Genomic DNA, 20,502 nt, shown 5'->3' with positions numbered 1-20,502 from the left:
GAGCAGGGGTGGGAGGAAGAAGACCGAGACTGGATGTGAAGCATCAAATAGCCCAGCCTGTCTGATGCAGCCACAGCGGAGCCCTAATACCTTTGGGAACTGAGCCTAATGAGGAAATGGGAGCTGCATGGAGTAGGCTGATGAGACCATCAGGGGAGTTGGGACTTACACAGTGGGGTATAGGAAGCACTGAGAGCTTTATGAGCAGAGCAGGGTGGTGCTGGTCAGATGGAAAGGGGAAGATGGGGAGTGGAGGCTAGTTAGGAGGCTTCCATGATAATTCTGGTGGTGGTTAGAGAGAAAGGGCTGTCACAATTCATGTCACCATGTTACCTAAATGTTGTGGCTGCTCTTGATTGGGTTTTTCCAACAAGAAGTGGTTACTGAGCGTCTACTATTGCCAGAGGCACAGGTGCCTGGCCCTAGATGTGCAATCTCTGGCATCAGACAGTTCACAGTCCATTGAGGCAGGCAGACCCAAAAGCAGTTCACGCAATAGTCTGTTTGCAATGATCACTGGAACCTCCATGCAGCACAGCGTGGGAAAACAAGGTGTGGGGAAGCCAAGGGAAGACTTCAAAGAACAGTGCAGCCAAGGATACTGCCTAGCCTGGCGTCACTGAGTTTCATCCTCATGTAATGCAGTGGGATCAGGACTGTTATTATCTCCATTTTATGGATGAGGAAACTGAGGTTCAAAGAAGTTAGGTGACTCATCCAGGCTCACACACATAGTAAGTGATGGGGCAGGTTTACAATAAGTCTGCTTGACTCCAGAATCCACCCTGGGACCCCTCCAACATTCTGCTGCCTTTAATGTTTCAGTCCTAAAGCCAACTGGGTTTTTACCAAGTGAACAGAGTCTGGATAAACTTTCTGGATGGAGCGACCAGCATAAGCAAAGGTGAAAGGAGGGTAGCCTGAAAGATTTCAGTTTGTCAGGAAGCTGCAGATGGCTCAGTAAGTCTGGACTCGGAGGGGACGGGGACATGGTGAGGAGACAGGCTGGAGAGGCAAGGGACAAAGCATGAAGGGGGCTTTTGTCTTGCTCTGCTAAGAGGTTTGGTTCTCACCCTGAAGACAGTCAAGGAGCTGATGAAGGATTTGAAATAGGAACAGGACCTGACCAAGTGTGCATTTCTGGTGGAACGATCTCTCTGGCAGCAACTCAAGAGAGAGGCTGGTGGATTGGAGGGAGCAAGCAGGAAAGGTGTTTATGAGGAGTTTCTGAGAGTTCAGGTGACTGGCTGGCTCCTCAAGATGAGGGAAAGGGAACAGAGAAAGTGACTCCAGAGGTTTGGTGTGAGAGTCTGAGTGCAGATGATGCCATTCACTGAGGATGGGGATGCAGGGAGGTGAGGGCAGAAGGAAAACTGACCACATGTGAGGTCTCTGTAAGATAGTCAGGGGGAGTGTGTAACTGGCAGTTGAATACAACCCTGGAAAGCAGCTCGAGGTTCACAGTGGGTCATCAGGATGTAAAGTGTGCTGTATCTGTGGGAGTGTTGAGAATGAGAGGGGTGGTAAAGATCAGAACCTTGGGAGATTTCAGGAACATTCAGAGAGAGATGTGTCTGCAATAGACTGAAGATGGGAGAGACCATGAGCAAGATAAGGTCCGATAGGTGACAGTTGGATTTAGTGACAGAGTTGATGTTGACCTTGGGTGTGATGCCTGGAGTGGGCTATGTGTATGAGTGGGAATGAGATTCTGGAAGATTTGAGGGTGAATGAGGTGAGGAAGTGGATATTACCAGGCTAGACTCTACTACAGAAGGAACCTAGGCTGTGAAGGGAAGAGGGGAGGGTACCATTTTGTTTTGTCCAATAAGAGCAAGTATAGATCAACTTGCGTTGAATTTGTGCACATTTTGGAGACTGACTTCACACTGATAATTCACACCTCAAAAAAAGAACAAAAAAATTTTTTCAGATGATGAATTCTTTTTTCTCTATTTGGTTTGAAAAATGTGGTCACTTGGCAGGGGCCTTTGGAAGAAAGACTTCATAAGACATGGTTGGGCTTCGAGCTTCCAGAGCCGGGACTGCTCTGCGGTCTTCCTGGGCTCCTGGGTACGGTGTGTGTGAGCGAGCAGGTGTTGTTGAGAAATCCTTTTCAAGTTCACTTTTCCATGACTTCTGTGCCTCCTCCCTAGCATTCTTCTCTATTCTCCAGACTAATTACTAGGGTTGCATTTCCTGAGGGCTGAACTCACCTGTCCAGGCACAGAGGCTCACCTGGGAAATGACTTTAATGGTGTGCTAGGCAAAGACTTGGTGGAAAATATACTTTAACTGTCCCATCTCAGCTTAAGGTAGATTAAAGGGAGATGATCGCCCTTACCATCTATGTGAACATGCCCCAGTTTCTGCTGCAGTTTGGCTTGGGCTCCCTCTGGGTGGTGGGAGTTGTCCCTGGGCAGTGGGCTGGAGTGATGCTAAATAAGCACACCCAAGCCCACCCTGTGAGAGGCACCTTCATCCGGTTCTCACAGATGTTTGTGACCGGCTCAAGGGAGTGCTGGAGGACTCAGAAGTCCACATTCTTTCGACTGCACCACATGGGCTTCTAGGCACTCAGGACCTGAGGGCTCAGGGTTGTTGAAACCAGGGAAATGACTAGCCTATCCATCCCAATCTCGAGTCTTATTACAGGGAAGGATGTGGATTCTCACCATAGGGTATATATGTGTGGGGAGAGGTGCTTAGGTGAGGGGCGGTCAGCCGTATTTCTGGGCGGGTCAAGTGACTTTTCCAGGGTATAGAGAGCCTAATGAAAGGGAAGATAGAAAATGCCAGAAATCGTTGTTTGGAAGTCAGCCTAAAATAGTGTTGGTGACAAGAGGGACGTTAATGCCCATGTGATCAACCTTCTTACTGGGAGAGGGTTCTTTCTAACCCAGGCTAAATTTGACATACCCACTATACTATGGTTTACCTACTGGATTCGTTGATACTTCCTGCCTAATAGATATAGCCTTGATTCTCAGCGTCTTCACATGCTTAGGTTTATTTCTCACTTATGTGAGGTCCAAATGTTCTTGGTGTAGAGGGCTTTCCTCCCAGTGGGCATCAGGGGGCCTAGCTCCTCCTCCTGTGGCCTTGCCATCTTGCGCATGTGATTTCCAAGGCTGCTGTACCCTGACAGAGGTGGAAAGAGCCCGGAGGATCGCCATGAGAGGTTCTCATGGGTTGGTCCTAGAAGTTGTGTGCATCACTTCTGCTCACCTTCCATCACCTTGAACTGGTCATGTGGGCTCACACAGCTGCAAGGAAGGGCCCAGGAGGAAGGAGAAATATATCTGGTGATCAGCTGGCCTATCTCTGCCACACCCACCCAGGGTAGAAAGTCACTCCTCAGCTGACATTTTATTGTATTCATCACTGTTATCCGAAACTGCATCGAGATCTCATTACGAGAGATCCTGGCATTTGGAGTTTGATGAAAGAGGGGAGTATCATGAACCAAAGTCTAGACCAGAGACTGTGTCCCTGATACGGTGTGTGAGGCAGAACTTGGATCCCTCCATGCATTTTGTGTGGGAGCAGTATGGGATGGTGGTCATGGATGTGGGCTCTGAACTCGGGCTATAGGACTTCAAGGCATAGCTTCTGTACTTCTGGCTATGTGACTTTGCCAAGTTGCAAACTTTTCTACTTCTTTGAAAAGTGGGGATAATAAATAGTGTCTCATGATGCCTTGACTTCTTACAATGATTAACTTCTTTAATACATAGAAAGCTTTACCATATTGCCTAAAACTTTATAGATGATCATTAAATGTCAACAATTATTATGTTCCCAAGGATTGAACATTGTTCATTCATTTTGCACATACTGTATAGGAAGGGTCTTGTGCTGGGAACTGGGAGTAGGGAAGTGAAAAATTAAGTTCAGCACAGAAAGACTTACTGTGACTGCTCCAAGTACAGGTGCTGTGGAAGGGATCCATTCCATTTGGGGAAGGGGTCAGGGTTAGGGAGGTGGGGAGTGTCTAGAGGAAAAGAGCCTTGAAGAAAGATTAGGAGTTAGTGGGGTAGGGATTAGTTCACATCCGTGTGCTTTGCTTAAGAACAGTAAGGATGGTATATGGTATGTCAGACATACTGTTTTTTTCAAATTGGCAAGCTTCTTTGCCTTGCAGCAAGATTCTGCTAACATGACAAGGATTCATACCCAGTGTCCCTGAAATTGATGTTAGTCAATGAAAAATGTGTAAAGCTCTGACTTTGAGAGACAGAAGTCTCATCTAGTTGCATAGCCATTGTCTCCCCTCATTTGGGCCCGATGGCATGTCCACCAGATCTGAACTGATCTAGATGGGCCCTCAGGGAGTCTTTAGGGAATCTGTGTGCTGCAGGGAAGAATGCTCCCTGCTTTCAAGGAACGAAGTCTGCTGACTGTTCTGTCCAGGTCCTGTTAGAACACAGGAGTGTTCTCCCCAGGCAAGGGATGGTGGGCTCTGGGAGCTAAGACCAGGGAGCCCTCACCCAGCCTTCTCTGAGATGTTGATGCCGATTTTACAGGTGCTGAAGGGGCAGGGGGTGACAGTGGTGATGGTGTCCCCAGGGAAGGCAGAATAAGAGATAAATTTTGGAATTTGGCAGGGCTGAACTTCCAAAGGCTTCCTGGAGTCAAATGAGGTTTGGAAGGAAGACTGAAAGCTGTCTACATGACTTACAAAAACAACAACAACAACAACAAGAAATTATGCCACTGAGCCAAATAGAAAACAACAGGATTCTTTCACTGTTTATTTTATTACATTTTAACTCAAAAATATTTTTTAAAAAAGGTTCGTTGTTAATTAGGCCACAGATTCTGTACTCTGGCCTTGGGCAGCTCCTACTAGAAGGTGGTGATAGTTGTTTGTTTTTTAATGGATTTTATTTTTTTATTGTGGGAGAATATACATGACAAAATTTGCCACTGTGGCCATTTTTAAATGTTAGAATTCCGTGGCTTCACATGGTTGTACAATGATCACCACCTTCTACCTCTAAAACTTTTTCATCATCTCAAATTGAAGCTCTGTCCCCATTAAACCATAACTCCCGTTTCCCTCTTTCCCCAGCCCCCGGTAACCACCCTTCTACTTTCTGCGTTTATGAATTTGCATATCCTAGGTACCTCCCACCATTAGTTTTGAGAAAGGCTAGACTCCTGAAATGGAGAAGGCAATAGCACCCTACTCCAGTACTCTTGCCTGGAAAATCCCATGGCTGGCAGAGCCTGATAGGCTGCAGTCCATGGGGTTGCTAAGAGTCAGACACGACTGAGTGACTTCCCTTTTGCTTTTCACTTTCATGCATTGGAGAAGGAAATGGCAACCCACTCCAGTGTTCTTGCCTGGAGAATCTCAGGGACAGGGGAGCCTGGTGGGCTTCGTCTATGGGGTCACACAGAGTCGGACACGACTGAAGCGACTTAGCAGCAGCAGGTACCTCCCACCATTAGTTTTGAGAAAGGCTGGGCACCCCACTCCAGTACTCCTGCCTGGAAAATCCCATGGACGGAGGAGCCTGGTGGGCTGCAGTCCATGGGGTCGCTGAGGGTCAGACATGACTGAGCGACTTCACTTTCACTTTTCACTTTCATGCATTGGAGAAGGAAATGGCAACCCACTCCAGTGTTCTTGTCTGGAGAATCCCAGGGAAGGGGGAGCCTGGTGGGCTGTCGTCTATGGGGTCGCACAGAGTAGGACATGACTGAAGTGACTTAGCAGCAGCAGCAGCAGCAGCAGACTCCTGAAATGGAGAAAGCAATGGCACCCCACTCCAGTACTCTTGCCTGGAAAATCCCATGGATGGAGGAGCCTGGTAGGCTGCCATCTATGGGGCCACACAGAGTTGGACACGACTGAAGTGACTTAGCAGCAGCAGTAGCAGCAGAAGACTCCTGAAAACTGGAATTTGCACTTCACAGTCCTCCCAGGCAGCCAGTGTGTGATGAAGGTGACTCAGAGCATATGCAGAACAGGCTGCTGAGTTTTTGTTGGTGAAATGGACTCGCTGTATGTGGTGAGATGTGTGTTGTTTTGTCAGCTCCTGGACTGCAACCTAGGGCTTCTCAGGTGGCACTAATGGTAAAGAACCCACCTGCTAATGCAGGAGACCTAACAAACACTGGTTCGATCCCTCGGTCGAGAAGTTCTCCTGGAGAAGGAAATGGCAACCCACTCCAGTATTCTTACTTGGAGAATCCCATGGATAAAGGAGCCTGGTGGACTACAGTCCATAGGGTCACAAAGAGTCGGATACGACTGAGTGACTGAGCACACGGACTGTAAGCAGGAAAGCAGGTGTCTGTCTTGTGGGGTGTGGCTGGTCAGGGGTCTGTGGACACAGCTGAGACTGTCAGAGGTACTGTTTTCCCCCTACCCCAGCATGGCTCTTTGGAAGGGCCTGCCTCACTGGACTTGAAGGTCTGTGATCCAGAGAGCAGAAGTGTGAGAGGAATGCAACCTAGGGGACCTTGTCCCTCACCTGTTGCAATATAAGCCCCTTCATTAAATTAGCAGTGTCAGGACTTCTTACAGGAAGGCTCTTTGTTTTCTGGAGAAAAACGGCACTGCTAGTATGACTGGAGTTGGATTGGCCAGAGGAAGGGAAGATACATGAGATGAAGATAGTCTAGCCAGGGAGAGAAGACTCCAGGACTTGGGATGCATATATAGGAGGGAGTTATAAAAGCTGTATGTGCTTCCAGTGGGGAATCTGGGAAATACAGAAAAGTATAGAGCTACAAATAAATCAACCGAAATACCATCACACACACACACACACAACATGGCCAGGGATCATGTTTGGCTTGATTCCTTTCTCCTCTGGATATTACTCTAAGGAGTTGGAATCGTTGAGCACCTTAATCTGTATCCTGCTCTTTTCACCATGATTTAGGGCATAAGCATTTTCCCCAAGGATTAAATGTCTTCATAAATATTAGTTTTAAAGGACTGCCTAATACGTTATTGTTTGGTTGCACCATAACTTAAGAAGCCACACCCCGTGTGACATTTGCAGGCTCTCGGAGCCTGAAAGAACTTCAGAGACTACAGAACTCACCCTGTTTAATTTATACAGGACTTCAGAAAAGGCAGGTTGTATTATTAACATTTCCATCATCATGGCTCATGTCAGTTGGTGACTAAGAGCGTGGATTTGGAAGTGAGGTAGAACTGAGCTCCTTTACAGCATGCCCATTCAGTACTTGGCATATGAAGGGGGTTGCTTGCCCCTCGGAATCTCCTTCTCTTTTGTCAAACAGGGATGGATAAATGAAATCATGGATGTAAAAGATCTGGAACAGGGTCTGGCACTGGGTGAGCAGCTGAGCAGTGCAGTTGTTGCATTCTGATGAGGCTCAGTCTCCTCATGCCCAGGCCCAAGTTTTGCCTGCCTCAAAGGCTTTGCTTCTCCTAGAGGTTCATACAGATGGGCTTAGCAGTACAAGCAGAGATGGGGGGCACTGGCCAGAAATCATTATGGAAAAATTTTTAAATTTGTATGTGTTTGTGTGCACCCATGTATACATACACACATATACACAATACACATACATGCATATATAAACATTTATGCACATACTAATATATATGCATATATTAGCATGAACACATGCGTATACGTACAGTAACCACACATGGCAAACTTATACTTGCCTTGCAGGAAAGTGAGATGATCAAGTTCTGGAATCACCACCTACCCTCAAAGTCCTTGCTTCTTGTAGAGTAGATACAGAGGGAGAGCAAGAGAGTCACCATACCCTCTAGACTTCCTGGCACTTTGACTGGTCAGCATATAGCTCTCTGACTCATGGGGGTGGGGTTGGGGGGGTTGACCTAGGTCATCCTGGGATCTGTTAGTGTGAGTGATTCCACAAGGAAATGGACTGAGGTGAGGAAATGGGAATGTGTGAGGTCATTTCAAGCCAGAGCAGTGGAGTCAACTCACTATTAAAAGACAGTGAGGAGAGGGCTGGGGATGCATGGGCAAGACCACATGGCCTTGGACTCTCAGAAGAGGAGCAGCACAGAAGACCAGGGCCTCCGATGGGCCTGGAGTCTCTTTCCTGAGCTCCCCACCTGGGCCAGTGTAGACAGAGGGCAGTGTCCAGGCCCTGCTGCAGGCTAGGGACTTGGGTGGGCTTTCAAGTACCTCTCTTGGATGTGTTTTCATTAGCCTTTCCAGTAGGGGCTCTAGAGCGCATGTGTAAGAAGACTGCACATGTGGGTTCAACCTGCATGGAAAGGGCTTTGACTTCCTGTGGGTGATCTCAAGGGCTAAGACCAATCGCGGGGAGAAGCGGTTGGAGAGACAGCATCAATCTTGCTGGAGAGGGACCAAGAGAAGTCATCTCACTGAGGCTGTCTTCCTGTCAGCGGAGACAAGGGTGGGCAGGCTGCCCCAGGAAGCGGTGCGTGCTCAACCTGGGGAGGTGACGGAGGGAAGGCTGGGGACCCCTGGCTGGAAGGAAATTACAAGGGGGCCCTTTCGGCCCCTTCCCAACCTTGGGAGTTGCCCCAGGGTTAGGTTCAAGTTAGTGTCTCATGCCCTGGTAGATGGAAAGCCGGGCCTCCCTGGGCCAGGTGAGAAGATGACATCTGCAGACATCACCTGTAAGGCAGGTGTTCTGCCTGTGCTGGGCTCTGCAGAGATGCAGTGTGTGAGGATTTCCCACCGCTTTGGCCCTGGCTGCCTCCTGCCTCATCTCAGATGTCGGATCCAAGTAACCATGCCTGAGGGTCTTCTGTGTGTGAGGTGCAGACCTGGGGGCTTTAAGTCTTTCCAGCAGCTCCGTGAGTGGATGGGGTGAAGACCTCCCCATCTTTCACTGGTGAGGAAACTGGACCCTGCCCTCATGGCCCCTTGGGGTGGTTAACCTGAGAGATGGTGAGTTTGAATAGGGGTTTGGCAGTGGAAATGACAAGAGGGTTTGGTTTTTAGATTGCATTTGCCTTGAAATGTGTCTGTGAGCCTTGAGGGTGGGGTTGAGGGCTGCCATTTCCTCATTCTGCTTTGAGAGAAGGTTTTGCTCATTGTCTCTTCCAGCTTTCCTTCAGTTTTTCTAGAACTCCCTCTTATATTTATTTATTTGGCTGGGCCATGTCTTAGTTACACCACGAGGGTTCTTTAGTTGTGACATGTGAACTCTTAGTTACAGCATGTGGAATCGAGTTCCCTGACCAGGGATCGAACTTGCGCGCCTGTATTGGAAACGTGGAGTCTTAGCCACTGGACCACCAGTGAGGTCCCATCTTTTATACGCTGCCTGGTCACACTCTTTGATGCCATTTCGCAGGTGATGAGGCCAAGGAACAACAGAGGTGTGGGAGTCCCACACGTGAGTATACTGGTAACTCTTGGGCCAGGAGCTCATCTCTTATTTTGAGGACTACTCAGGGCCTCTACATAAACCTTGAACTGGTCTCCCAGATGTTATGGGCCCAAGAGCCCATTACCAGTGCTGGCAGTCTGAGACTCTGAGCTGTAATTTGTAACAGCCAGAGGCAGGGAGAGGGAATTGCTTTGTGACTCATGAAGTCACATAGGCAGAACCACAAATAAGGGACTCGTTGGCAAAGACCAAATTGCTTCAAGGCTATTCTTAGAAACTAAAGCATCATGTCTTGTTTCTTCCCAGAAAATGCAGAAACCTTTCATATTTCTGAGTAGTTCATTTATTTATATTTCATACCAAACTCCCAAAAGGCAACAACTGGGTAGTGATTGACAAGGAAGGCTAACAAGGGCTATTACCCAGGATCCTCTGGCTTAACTAATCCTGACTTTCTTCTCTGGCAGAAAGAGAAGGGTATCCAGCAAAATACTACACTCCAGTTTCTGGAAACTCAGACTCAAACTTATGGGAGTCCTTCTAAATCAGCCTTTCTAGTTCATTCACAAAACTACTTTGTACCATGGATGTTTTCAGCTCATCATCCAAACTTCTTCATGTGAGGTTCCCCACATTTCATATGGGAACTTAAAACTCAGAAGTGGAGTTAGTTGTCCAAGGCTACACAGCTAGGAAGTGGATTTGAAACCAGATCTTCTGTATTGAAAGCCCATGGCCTCTAATTGTAAAGTGTATATAATTGTTTGACTTGGGATGCTAGTGCTGCTGCTGCTGCTGCTGCTAAGTCGCTTCAGTAGTGTCCGACTCTGTGCGACCCCATAGACGGCAGCCCAGGCTCTCCCGTCCCTGGGATTCTCCAGGCAAAAACACTGGAGTGGGTTGCTATTTCCTTCTCCAATGCATGAAAGTGAAAAGCGAAAGTGAAGTCGCTCAGTTGTGTCCGACTCTTCGCGACCCCATGGACTGCAGCCTACCAGGCTCCTCCGTCCATGGGATTTTCCAGGCAAGAGTACTGGAGTGGGGTGCCACTGCCCTCTCCGAAGCTAGTACTAGTGGTCCTCAATTATATTCTCTTCAGTTTGGTCTGATGGTGTTTGAGCCATTTGATGAATAGTAGTGAGTGGTGGTTGTCAGGGAGTCACAGGTGCTAAATATATCACACATGATTGAGTTTATTCCTTACCACCTTATGACTCGAGTATCAGTGTCCCCATTGAGCAGATGAGAAAGCAGGCTGAGAGGCTAGATAACCTTCCAAGGGTCCTGTGGCTAGTGAGCGCCTGAGACCAGACCCACAACCAGGTTTGCCAGACTCCATATATCCAGATGGTCTTCTGTGAGGAGACTTACTCCTAGGGGCTGTCAGTCATTCCTAAGGTCTCTGACTTAAACTAGAAAATGATTTTAAAGGCTGAGACCAGACTCTTTAGATGCAGGGTGGCAGGGCTGAGGCTGGCACGGGCTGCGGGGGCACAGCCCCAGGCAGGGCTTATCTCCTCCTGTCCAGTCATCTCCCTCCACCTCCTCATATCTCCCTCCAGATAGGAGCTAGTTCCTACAGCTCTCACGCCCACCCACAGCCCTCAACACCACTCTCGCTCTTTCCCTTGGAGCTGTAAAATTAAGTTGTTCATTTTTCTTTCGGGGGAGGAGAGGAGGCAGCTGGATTGGGCGGAGGCAGTTTCTTCCAGTTTATAAATTATTCTCTGGGAGTTGGGTCTAGCTTGATAACTCAAAACAGTTCACCATTTTAGACAGGGAGGACCTGGTGACTTGGAGAACTGATTTTCAAAGCTCTTTTTTCAAACTGGGGCATTCCGCAGATTCAGATCATCCACAGGCGATGGCTTCAGCATACATCTTCACGTCTACCCAGCGCCTCCTTGGGCCAGGCTCTGCCATCACTCTCGTATCTCCCCCTCCACAGCAGCTCTGCAGGCTCTCATACAAAAGAAACAGCAGGGGCTCAGAGTTTATGTGGCTTGTGTGAGGCCAGGTGGGCAGCGAGGGGCCAAGCTGAGCTTTGGACATGGCTTTAAGAGCCCCAAAGCCTGTGGTTTCCTCTGCGCCACCTGCCCATCCCATACTACAGGATTCTGGTGGAATTCAAGTAGCTTTGCAGCTGTCAATTAGCTACTCCTGCCCTTCTTCAATCCCTGGCATGGAAGCAATTCCAAAGATAAAGACTGAGGATGTTAATATGCTCTGCAAAGCAGATAAGTCTTGTTCTCTGTTTATGCTCTCTGGGTGGTGAGTCCTGCACAGGGGAAAGGTTGGAACACAGGAGGAGGCAAAGTTTATGTGAGTGATACCAATGTGAGCACTGCAGACACTAAAGGCTCTGACTGATCCATGTGGGAGGGAATCCATGTCTTCTCAGTCCCGGGTAGAGCACAAAGCCAGCTTTCGAAGTTGGTTGAATTTGTTGAGTTGAGGGAACCAGAGGACAGAGGCCTGGCTGCAGAGTAGAGTTTGGCTGGGTCTGAAGCAGGGAATGTACTATTCTCCCTTCTGCTGAGTCTGGCGCCGGGCCTGTTGGAAGCTCTTGGAGAAAGAGGGACGGGAGGGAGGTGTCCTATGCTGTAGCCCGAGCCACTTCACCCATCAGATCTGGGTGTCTGGAGAGCTTGTCTGCCCCCAGCGAGCGGCCCCTCACAGGTGGCGCGCAGCCAGGCTGTGCATAACATACGTGTGCGTGCGTTCCTTCCCCTGCTCTGCCAGTTTCTTCCCTCATTGTGCCTGGGCAGTGCTCACCCACCTCCTTCTCCAGTCCACCCCTGACATCTCATTTTCCCAACGACTCATCTCACCCCGCTGCTCTGTCTCCTATACCCCACGGCCCACTGGAGAAGCCAGGTCCCCTCTACAGTCTGCCCCAGACACCTTGTCACGAGTCCTGAATTCCCAATGCCTTGAACTTGCTGTCATTCTGCAGCCATGCTGGCTCTTTCCAGATCCGTGCCTTTGTATGGTCCATTCCCAAGTTGTCTAGCAAAATCCACCTCATTCCTGAAATCACAGCGTTTAGGCATTTTCCTGCTGTGGCTCCTCTGGGCTTCTCCAGGCTCTGTTGAACATCTCCTTCTCTGGGCTTCCATGTGCTGTGTTCAGTTTTACAAGCACTGGCCTGTTGTCTTATAATCAGCTATGTACGGGGCTGCCTTCCTCGCTAGGCCCTGTCTCTGTACCCTCCTCTAGCATCTAGGGTGATGTGTGGCCCTTGCTAAGGCACCAGTAGTTATTGCTTAATGAATGAGTAAAGGATTAAGGAAGAAGATAAACACCATCCTCTGCTTTTAGTTTTATAAGGCCAGCCCGCAGGCCACGCGCACCCACAATGGCGTTTCCGTCTGGAGAGTGGGAAGCTACCCAGCCCGAGGGCTTTGTCTCTGTTTGCTGACCTCCGCCTGCCAGGCTTCTGTCTGGGGGAGCTTGGTATGCTCTGTCCTCTGTTTACAGACTCCCTCAAGCCCTCCTGACACCGGGGCCAGCCCCAGCTCCTCCATGCTTGTTTTCTTGCACCAGCTTCGGATTCTGGAAAAATAGCTAGTGCTTTGGAAAATCAGTCTAATTTATTTTTGTTCCTTTGAAACTTAAATGACTTTCCTAAGAAAATGCTTGAGGTTAGAGTGGTGCAGAGAAGAAAGGATGATGGCCAAAACCCCGGCAAGCTATTTTTGTGATGTGAATGAGCCTCCATCACATTTTTCTTTCCTTTAGCACTTGTTCCAAATAGTTCCCAGCTTGGGCTTACAAAGCACAGGCTTGTTTTGTGCATCAGGAGGAGACCCACATGTCTCTCTGTCTTTCTGTATGTCTCACTGAAGCAGATGCTGTCCTTCCAGCAGATTTGAGAAGTTGCCATTTGTTGTCTGTATAAAGAGAAGATCCGCCCTCTGATAACTAATGAAGGAAAATGTAAAAGAGTGATCTCTAAAGATAGGTGGGATGGTGGTCATGAAATCTAGAGAACTTTACTTTTGGGGAACTGTGCCTTCATGTCATGTGGTTAGGTTACATTAATATTAGTCAATCAGTTTATGGTACCAAGAATTATAGGTTTTCAGCAGTGTGAAATCTGGGTTTCTGGGTTTGTTTGTTTTCCTTTTGCTAGTTCCTACTTCCAGAACCATCTGGCTTATGGCAAGATTGACCAGATAATATTGACATCAGCCAGGGTATGTCTTTGGCAATCTGTAGTTCTTTGCAGCCAGCCAGGGGAGTGGAGTGTTGGGGAGAGAGATTGCCAGCAAGGCAGCATTTCCAGGTTAGATGGTATGATTATACCTCTCCTGTAGAGTATGTATGGTTGGCATTATGTTTACTATGTTAGTATCTTAAAGGAATTGTATTTTTACCTCTCTGCACCCTCTCCCCAGCCTACCCTCGTCCACGGAGCTCACCTCTGCCTCCATCTACCTTTGCAGGTGTGACATTTCTCCAGGCACTTCATGGTGTTCTCCTCCATCCTCTCCACATCGCTGCTCTGGGTGGCTCCTGAAACATGGGGGAGAATGAGGATGAGAAGCAGACCCAGGCCGGGCAGTTATTCGAGAACTTTGTCCAAGCTTCCACATGCAAAGGTACCCTTCAGGCCTTCAACATCCTCACCCGACAACTGGACCTAGACCCTCTGGACCACAGAAACTTTTATTCCAAGCTCAAGTCCAAAGTGACCACCTGGAAGGCCAAGGCCCTGTGGTACAAACTTGACAAGCGTGGGTCCCACAAAGAGTATAAGCGAGGAAGGTCTTGTATGAACACCAAGGTAAGGGAACCCCTGCAGAGATGCTTCCTACCCTGTGGGGCATGTGGGCTGGATTGTTGGAAGGTTAGGGAGCTGTTGCCATTTTGGCATTGTAAGCTTCTTAGCGGGTGTGGTTGTGTTTTATTGTTTGACTCAGCTGAAGGTTGCCTTTGTCTGTATATGCACAGCGTATCTTGGTTGGGGGCTTCTATCCTATCGTAGTGGTCTCAGCAATTCTTCTTATGTGCTTTCCGAGGCACAGAAAATAAAGGTGTCAACTTGAAAAATATTCCTAACCTAAAGGCTGAGAGCTATGCTTTATTTGGTAGGGACTTTTAGGATTTTTCAGGAGACAGCATCTCAAGTAGGAGAGAATTGCTCCAACGAGGTGAGGAGAGGATCCAGGTTATATGGAAGTTTTGCAACAAAGAGCAGATAGTCTGAATATCAAGATTATTGCTAAATAAATCCAGATACCCCAAGTTAAGGAAATCAGTGCTTCTCTGTGCATGGGAAGATGCAAGAGTCTGGGCTTACAGAAATCATTCCTTTCATAGGCACCTCAGCTCTCTGGGGCCAGTGTCCTGTTTTTATATCCTGAGTTCCTCAGGGCTCACTGTAGGGAGTGGCTGCAGTCCTGTAGCTGCTAGATGGCAGGTATTCTGCTCCTTTCTGAGTGCCCTTAAGGCTCACCAGCTGGCATTGGAGGGCTGCAGTTGAGGATGACTTGTCACATCCTTGTTTATTGATACGGCAGGAAATATTCCACTCATCAAAGGCATGCTTGATGTTATCCTGTTTCTGCTATTACTACTACCACTACTTCTAGGAGCCATTATTTACCAAGTAGCTTCTCTGGGCCAGGCCCGTATGAGGTCTCATTGAATAGTACGGTAGTCCTTCGGGTCACTTGAGAGATATGGAACCTGCAAAGTCAGTCTCACTTAAGGCCACACAACAAAAAGGCAACCTCAATCTCTCTGATTTTAGGGCTTATGCCCTGAAGTCCCTGCAGAGACATAATTAGAGTTGTGCTCCTCTGGGAATAAACATTTGAGAAAGATCCCCTGACTTTAATTGGCTAAGAAATAGGTCTTTGGTATTTATTACTGTTTTCTCCCTCTCTTTCTCTTCCTCTTCACATCTCTGCATTCTCTACCACCCTGTCCCCTTCCTCTGCTCAGGATCACATGTAGGTGACATTGCTCTGAAAGCTCTGCATCGCCCATCCCCAAATGGGCAGCCAGAAGTCAAGACTTCCCTGGGGGCAGTCAGCCCTGGGCACTGGTCCAGGCTGTATGTTTAGGTTAAAAGCAAGCATGCTGTATTTAGACCTCACAGGAGGTAGCTCAGCCAGAGCCCTTGGAATTCTAGTTGGTGCCAATCCTAGACAAGAGGATTGAACTCTCCATAGAGATCAGAACTGTTGTGTTTTTGTTTTGGTGATGCGGAGCTGTTGAGTCCACCGTGGGATACAGCCACTTTCCTTTGCCCTGGGGAAGACAGCTGCCAAGCTCCTCTGAGCCTGGGACACACAGACTGTGCAGGGTATAGGAGAGCATTTTGTCAGGCGAAGCAGGAGTCATTTTGGCCCAGAGCATACTAGCCATCCAGGAAGGGCTTGACCATAACCTGCTAAGCTCCAGCCTGACCCAAGGAGAGGAAAGCTTTAAAGAAAGAAGAGGGGGGGCCAGTATCCTAAGTGCTACCCCTGCCCAGCACCTGCTTTCTAGCTGTTGTAGCTTCATGGTTCATGGCTCACTGGGCAGCTCTTCAGAGTTCTAGGAGTGGGAAGCTTTTAACTTACAAAGCATCACCCTTTTCAGTAACCGTATATAGTGGTTTCCTTTTTCAAAGGTCCTATGGAAGTTAGGTGGCTAGAGTGCAATATGTTTTCTCAAGGAAGATTTTCAGAGCTCTTATTGTATCAGAAAATGCATCACCCCATACACCCAACAGTTCCTAGCTATTGGGGACTCTCTCGGGGATCTGAGGACAGATCTTCAGAGGGAGTCAGCCAGCAGAGGGATGGAATGAAGGGATGACCACCGGGAAGGTGTCCTTCCAAAAATCACTGGCTGGTTGCCTAGCTTGCCTGGCCAGCCCCTGTTTTACAAGCTTTGATGGCTTGAAGTGGAGGAGTCTATACATCTCGTGGTTGGCAGGTCATCAGTGATGTCTAAGATATTAAAACAAAGGGAAAGGACTCATGTCTTTCCTTAGTGATGCTGAGTAAGAGTGGTTCTTGTGCAGGAATTTTTACACCTTTCTCAGGAGGAGGAACAAAGACATCAAATGTGGTGGCCCATCTCATAAAAGCTACTTGTTTCCTGAATTGTAGAAGACCTATTGGAAAATGTACTCAGTGTACAGAAAAAAGAATTCAAACAAAATATTGCCATTCTTCAGTTTTGTTTGTGATATTTGAAATTACTAAAATTTAAAATCAATTACTGGACTGTGGAAATAAAGAAAAATGGTTGTGACTATTAGGCGAATTTATTCGCACATTTCAGAAACTCAAACTAACCTGAACATAACAGGGAGATGATTAACTCACGTGAGCAGGAAGGTCCAGACACTCAAAGTGTCTGGACACTTTCCTACCCTCTCTTCTTCCATCTAAATATCTCTTAGATATTTTGCTCTGTCTTGGCTCCATTCTTCCCTCCTGCAAACATGTTTTCTCCATGTTGCTAGCCTCTTATTCATATCTTTATAGCTCTGGGACTCAAAAGACCTTTGTCTTCCTGCTCAATATGGAAAATAAAATCTCAGGCAAGGATTTCAGTTAGCTCACTTTTGGGCCAGTTGTTGAGGCCAAAACCAAGGGAGCTGACCGCTGTCTTTGGCAGCTCTTTTAAGCATCACAGGATTCACATGAGGGGAGGAACAGGTCCTCAGGGATGGGGATGGGAGATAGACAAATACTAGGTGTCCCCTACATGACGAGCAACTGCTTGTTTGCATCCTAGGTATGGCCCAGGCCTCTTCATGTTGGATTCACGTGGGTAATGGCAATGATAGGTGATGTTCACTCGAAGAGCCTGGGTCTCCTGGTTGTGAGTCAAGCAGAACACAGAACATGGTCTTCCCTCTCTTCCAACATGAACAGACACTGTCTTGCTCACACATCTCACTTAGGTTTATCCCTTGGTGTAGTAGCTGATGCTGAGCATTAACAAAACAACGAGTGATGGGCATTAGCATGCTTGTGGTCATCATTAATGCTAAGCCATGTGTCACAGATGTGTCAGGTACCAGGCATATAGCCAAGCTCCTGCTTAGTCACAGGTAGAGTGGGAATGAATGAACTGCAGCCAGAACTCCCACCTTTGCCCTGATGTGGATGTATCTCAGCACCATATGGGGTGGATCTAGGCCTCAGTGATTCACAAGCATTAATCAGCCCCTACCAGGTGCTGTAAGCTCTTCATGCCAGCAGGAGTTTGTGTGTGTGTGTGTGTGCATGTGTGCGTGTACACGTGCACGTGTGTGTGTGCACATGCATGCACTAGTGGTGATGGCAGGGGAAGACTGGTGACCAGGGTCTGTCTGGAGAAGACGACCTCTGGTTCATATGCCGGGGATAGGGAGGAGGACCTGCAAGGTCCATAGAGCAGTAGTTTAGGTGCCAGTTGCATAATCTAACTTGGGGTTATTGTTCATTATTGATTATTACTTATGAGGGTTTAGCCAAGCACTTAATAATTCTTTCCCTGGGTGTGATCTGTTTGGATAAGAAATAAGCGAACCAAGGAGCAGGCCAAAGAAACTCTTTCAGGGCTGATTTTGGCTGAGTTAGGGTAGTACCCAGATCAAATGCCACATCTGATTGTGCTGTTCCTGGGGAAGACAGCCCCCAAGAAAGTAAAATACATAATTTGGCCTGGGAGTTACTATTGCCACAAAGTCATTGAGTCTGGTCATTTATTTTATATATACTTTTAATGCTAGAAGGAAGTTGAAAGAATGTTGTATACAATCTCTGCATTTGACAGATGACAAACCAGGAGGCCCAGGAAGCTGAAGCTGTCTGGTTGAAGCTAGTGGGTGGCGTTGCCAGGGTTTGGATTCTATCTGTTGGATTGCTCGTATAGTGTTTTGTTTATTCATTCATTAGGTATTTCCTGTATCCTACACCTTAGTATGTGTTTGACAGAGGAGATTGTTTGAAACAGTAGTAAGAAATGGTTCTCACTTGAGCTTTCTATAGAGGGGATAGAAATGTCACCATTTCGGTATTTACTCACTTATTTAATCATTTTTGAGGTAAATGATTATTAAGCAGCTGCTATGTGCCAGGTACTTATCTAGGCACCAGTCAGTCACTTAAGAGCTCTTTGTCTTTGGGCAACTTACCTAATTCCTTATTCTCAGTAGCAGCCTCTGTAAGATGAGGACAATGATGCTTCTTCCTTCATGGAATTTTTGTGAATATTGAATAAAGTAATCTTTGAAAAGTGTCTAGAACTCTGCCTAGTACTTGGTAAATGATCAGCTAGTGTTTAGCCATTAATATCATTATTAATATCCTAAGTGATATGAGAGAGTTGTGTACACTGTACTGCAGGACTATAGAAGAGCAAGTGATTGGAGTAGTCTGGGAATGCTTCCTGGAAGAAGAGAAATGATTTAGGGTTTGACAGATGAGTAGGAGTTTGCCTGGCTTTATTGAAGGAAGAGCGCAAGGGAACATAAGGCAGAGAAACATATTCTGGGAAGAGTGGGTTGCTCATGTAATGGGAATGAAGATGTGCATGGGGAGAGGGAAGAGGAAGGGGAGAGCGTGAGAGCAGGATGGATGAATGGCAGGAGACCAGAAGGCCTCCTGGGGCCAGGCTCAGACAGAGGATTTGGAGGATCACTGAGGATGTGTCCCTGATCCCAATCCAGGGTTCCTGCTCCCACCTTCCAGGGGGTGGCTTGGTAATCACAGGTAACCAGTTCAGACCAGAAGGCATTTGTACATCACTGCCATAAAAACACGTTTGCAGGAAATGACTCACAGGCTCCTGTCACCAGCAGCCACAGGGCCAGCCTATATAATGAAAACTTGGATTATCCTGTGAGAAGGAAATGTCTGTATTTTGGGTCACACCATGCCTTCTGCTCTTGAACATGACCTTTGCCCGTCTTTGTGTCTGCACTGACTCCCCGGTGGTGGGTAACCCCTGCCTGAGTAATGCTTGCAGCCCAGCTCATTACAGCGTGGTTCCCTAGCTGCCTGAGCAGAGCACAGTAGAAGCAGGGAAGGGGGGAAGGAGAGGTGAAGCTCGGAGGGAAGGCTGCTATCTCGCAGCCTAGATAAGCCTATCTGACATTCCCCACTTCTGAAATCACCCACCAGGGCCCTCAAAGCCTGGCTCCGCTGCACCGCTCTGCCTAATACAGGCAGTTGCAGGCATAACCGACAGAGTAGAGGATGGCCCCTGCACTGTGACCTTCTGTGCTGTGTGTACAGTGCTTAGTCGCTCAGTCATGTCTGACTCTTTGCGACACCATGGATGGTAGCCTCCCAGGCTCCTCTGTCCATGGGATTCTCCAGGCAAGAATACTGGAGTGGGTTACCATGCCCTCTTCCAGGGGATCTTCCCAACCCAGGGATCGAACCCAGGTCTCCCGTATTGCAGGCGTATTCTTCATTGTCTGAGCCACCAGGAAAGTGCTAGTTGAACAGAAAGCTTCCATAAACTCTGTATCTGTCCACTTACCTGCCAATGGACTATGGCACTGCCCAAGTAGGCAAGTCTGCAAGCCTAGACTGCCAATCGAGTTCTGTGAATCACTACACTTGTCACCATGAAGTGTGACATGCACAAAGTGCACCTCACGAAGTGTGTGGAGTTTGCCTGAGTGCATGCATTGAACATGCTATGTGAGACTGAGGAAGTCAATTATCCCAACAATATTAAACTGAGATGAAAAAATTCTTTTTTGGCTGTCTTCATAGGAAGTGGTTAGTCTGGGTTCACTGTGGTTCATTTTACAAATACATTTATAATTAAAGAGTTCTTTGTCTATTTAAGAACCATCTAATTCGTTTTCTTTAACTAAAAAAGAAATGCAGGACTTCCCTGGTGGTCCAGTGGTTAAGAATCCTCCTGCCAGTGCAGGGGACACAGGTTCGATCCTTGGTCCAGGAGGATGTCACAGAGCAACTAAGCGTGTGCACCTGAACTACCGAGCCCATGAGTATCTCGTCCTGTTGCATGCTCTGCAACAAGAGAAGCCATCGTGATAAGCCCAGGCGCCACAACCAGAGAGTACCCCCCACTTGCTGCAACTAGAGAAAGCCTGCTTGCAGCAACAAAGACTGAGTGCAGATGAAAGTTAATTACATTTTAAAAAAATACATGCTCATGATAAAAAAAATTTAATTCAAGCAGGACAAGACA

The 20,502-nt window shown here is 47.7% G+C and overlaps 1 protein-coding gene across 11 annotated transcripts in view; it reads left to right on the top strand.

Annotated features, from left to right (window-relative positions):
• The window catches only part of MICAL2 (microtubule associated monooxygenase, calponin and LIM domain containing 2), a 241,392-nt gene that overhangs the window by 38,973 nt on the left and 181,917 nt on the right, over nucleotides 1–20,502 (top strand). For all 11 annotated transcript variants that reach the window (XM_070803662.1, XM_070803667.1, XM_070803665.1 and 8 more), the window contains exon 3: nucleotides 13,785–14,125. In XM_070803662.1, the coding sequence (XP_070659763.1) occupies nucleotides 13,862–14,125 (264 nt within the window). In that variant the 5' untranslated portion in view covers nucleotides 13,785–13,861. The remainder of the gene's footprint in view (nucleotides 1–13,784; nucleotides 14,126–20,502) is intronic.

This window comes from Bos indicus, chromosome 15 (assembly GCF_029378745.1).
Source record: "Bos indicus isolate NIAB-ARS_2022 breed Sahiwal x Tharparkar chromosome 15, NIAB-ARS_B.indTharparkar_mat_pri_1.0, whole genome shotgun sequence".
NCBI lineage: Eukaryota > Metazoa > Chordata > Mammalia > Artiodactyla > Bovidae > Bos > Bos indicus.
The sequence above is the reverse complement of the archived record's forward strand: the minus strand, read 5'-3'. Positions and strand labels throughout refer to the sequence as shown.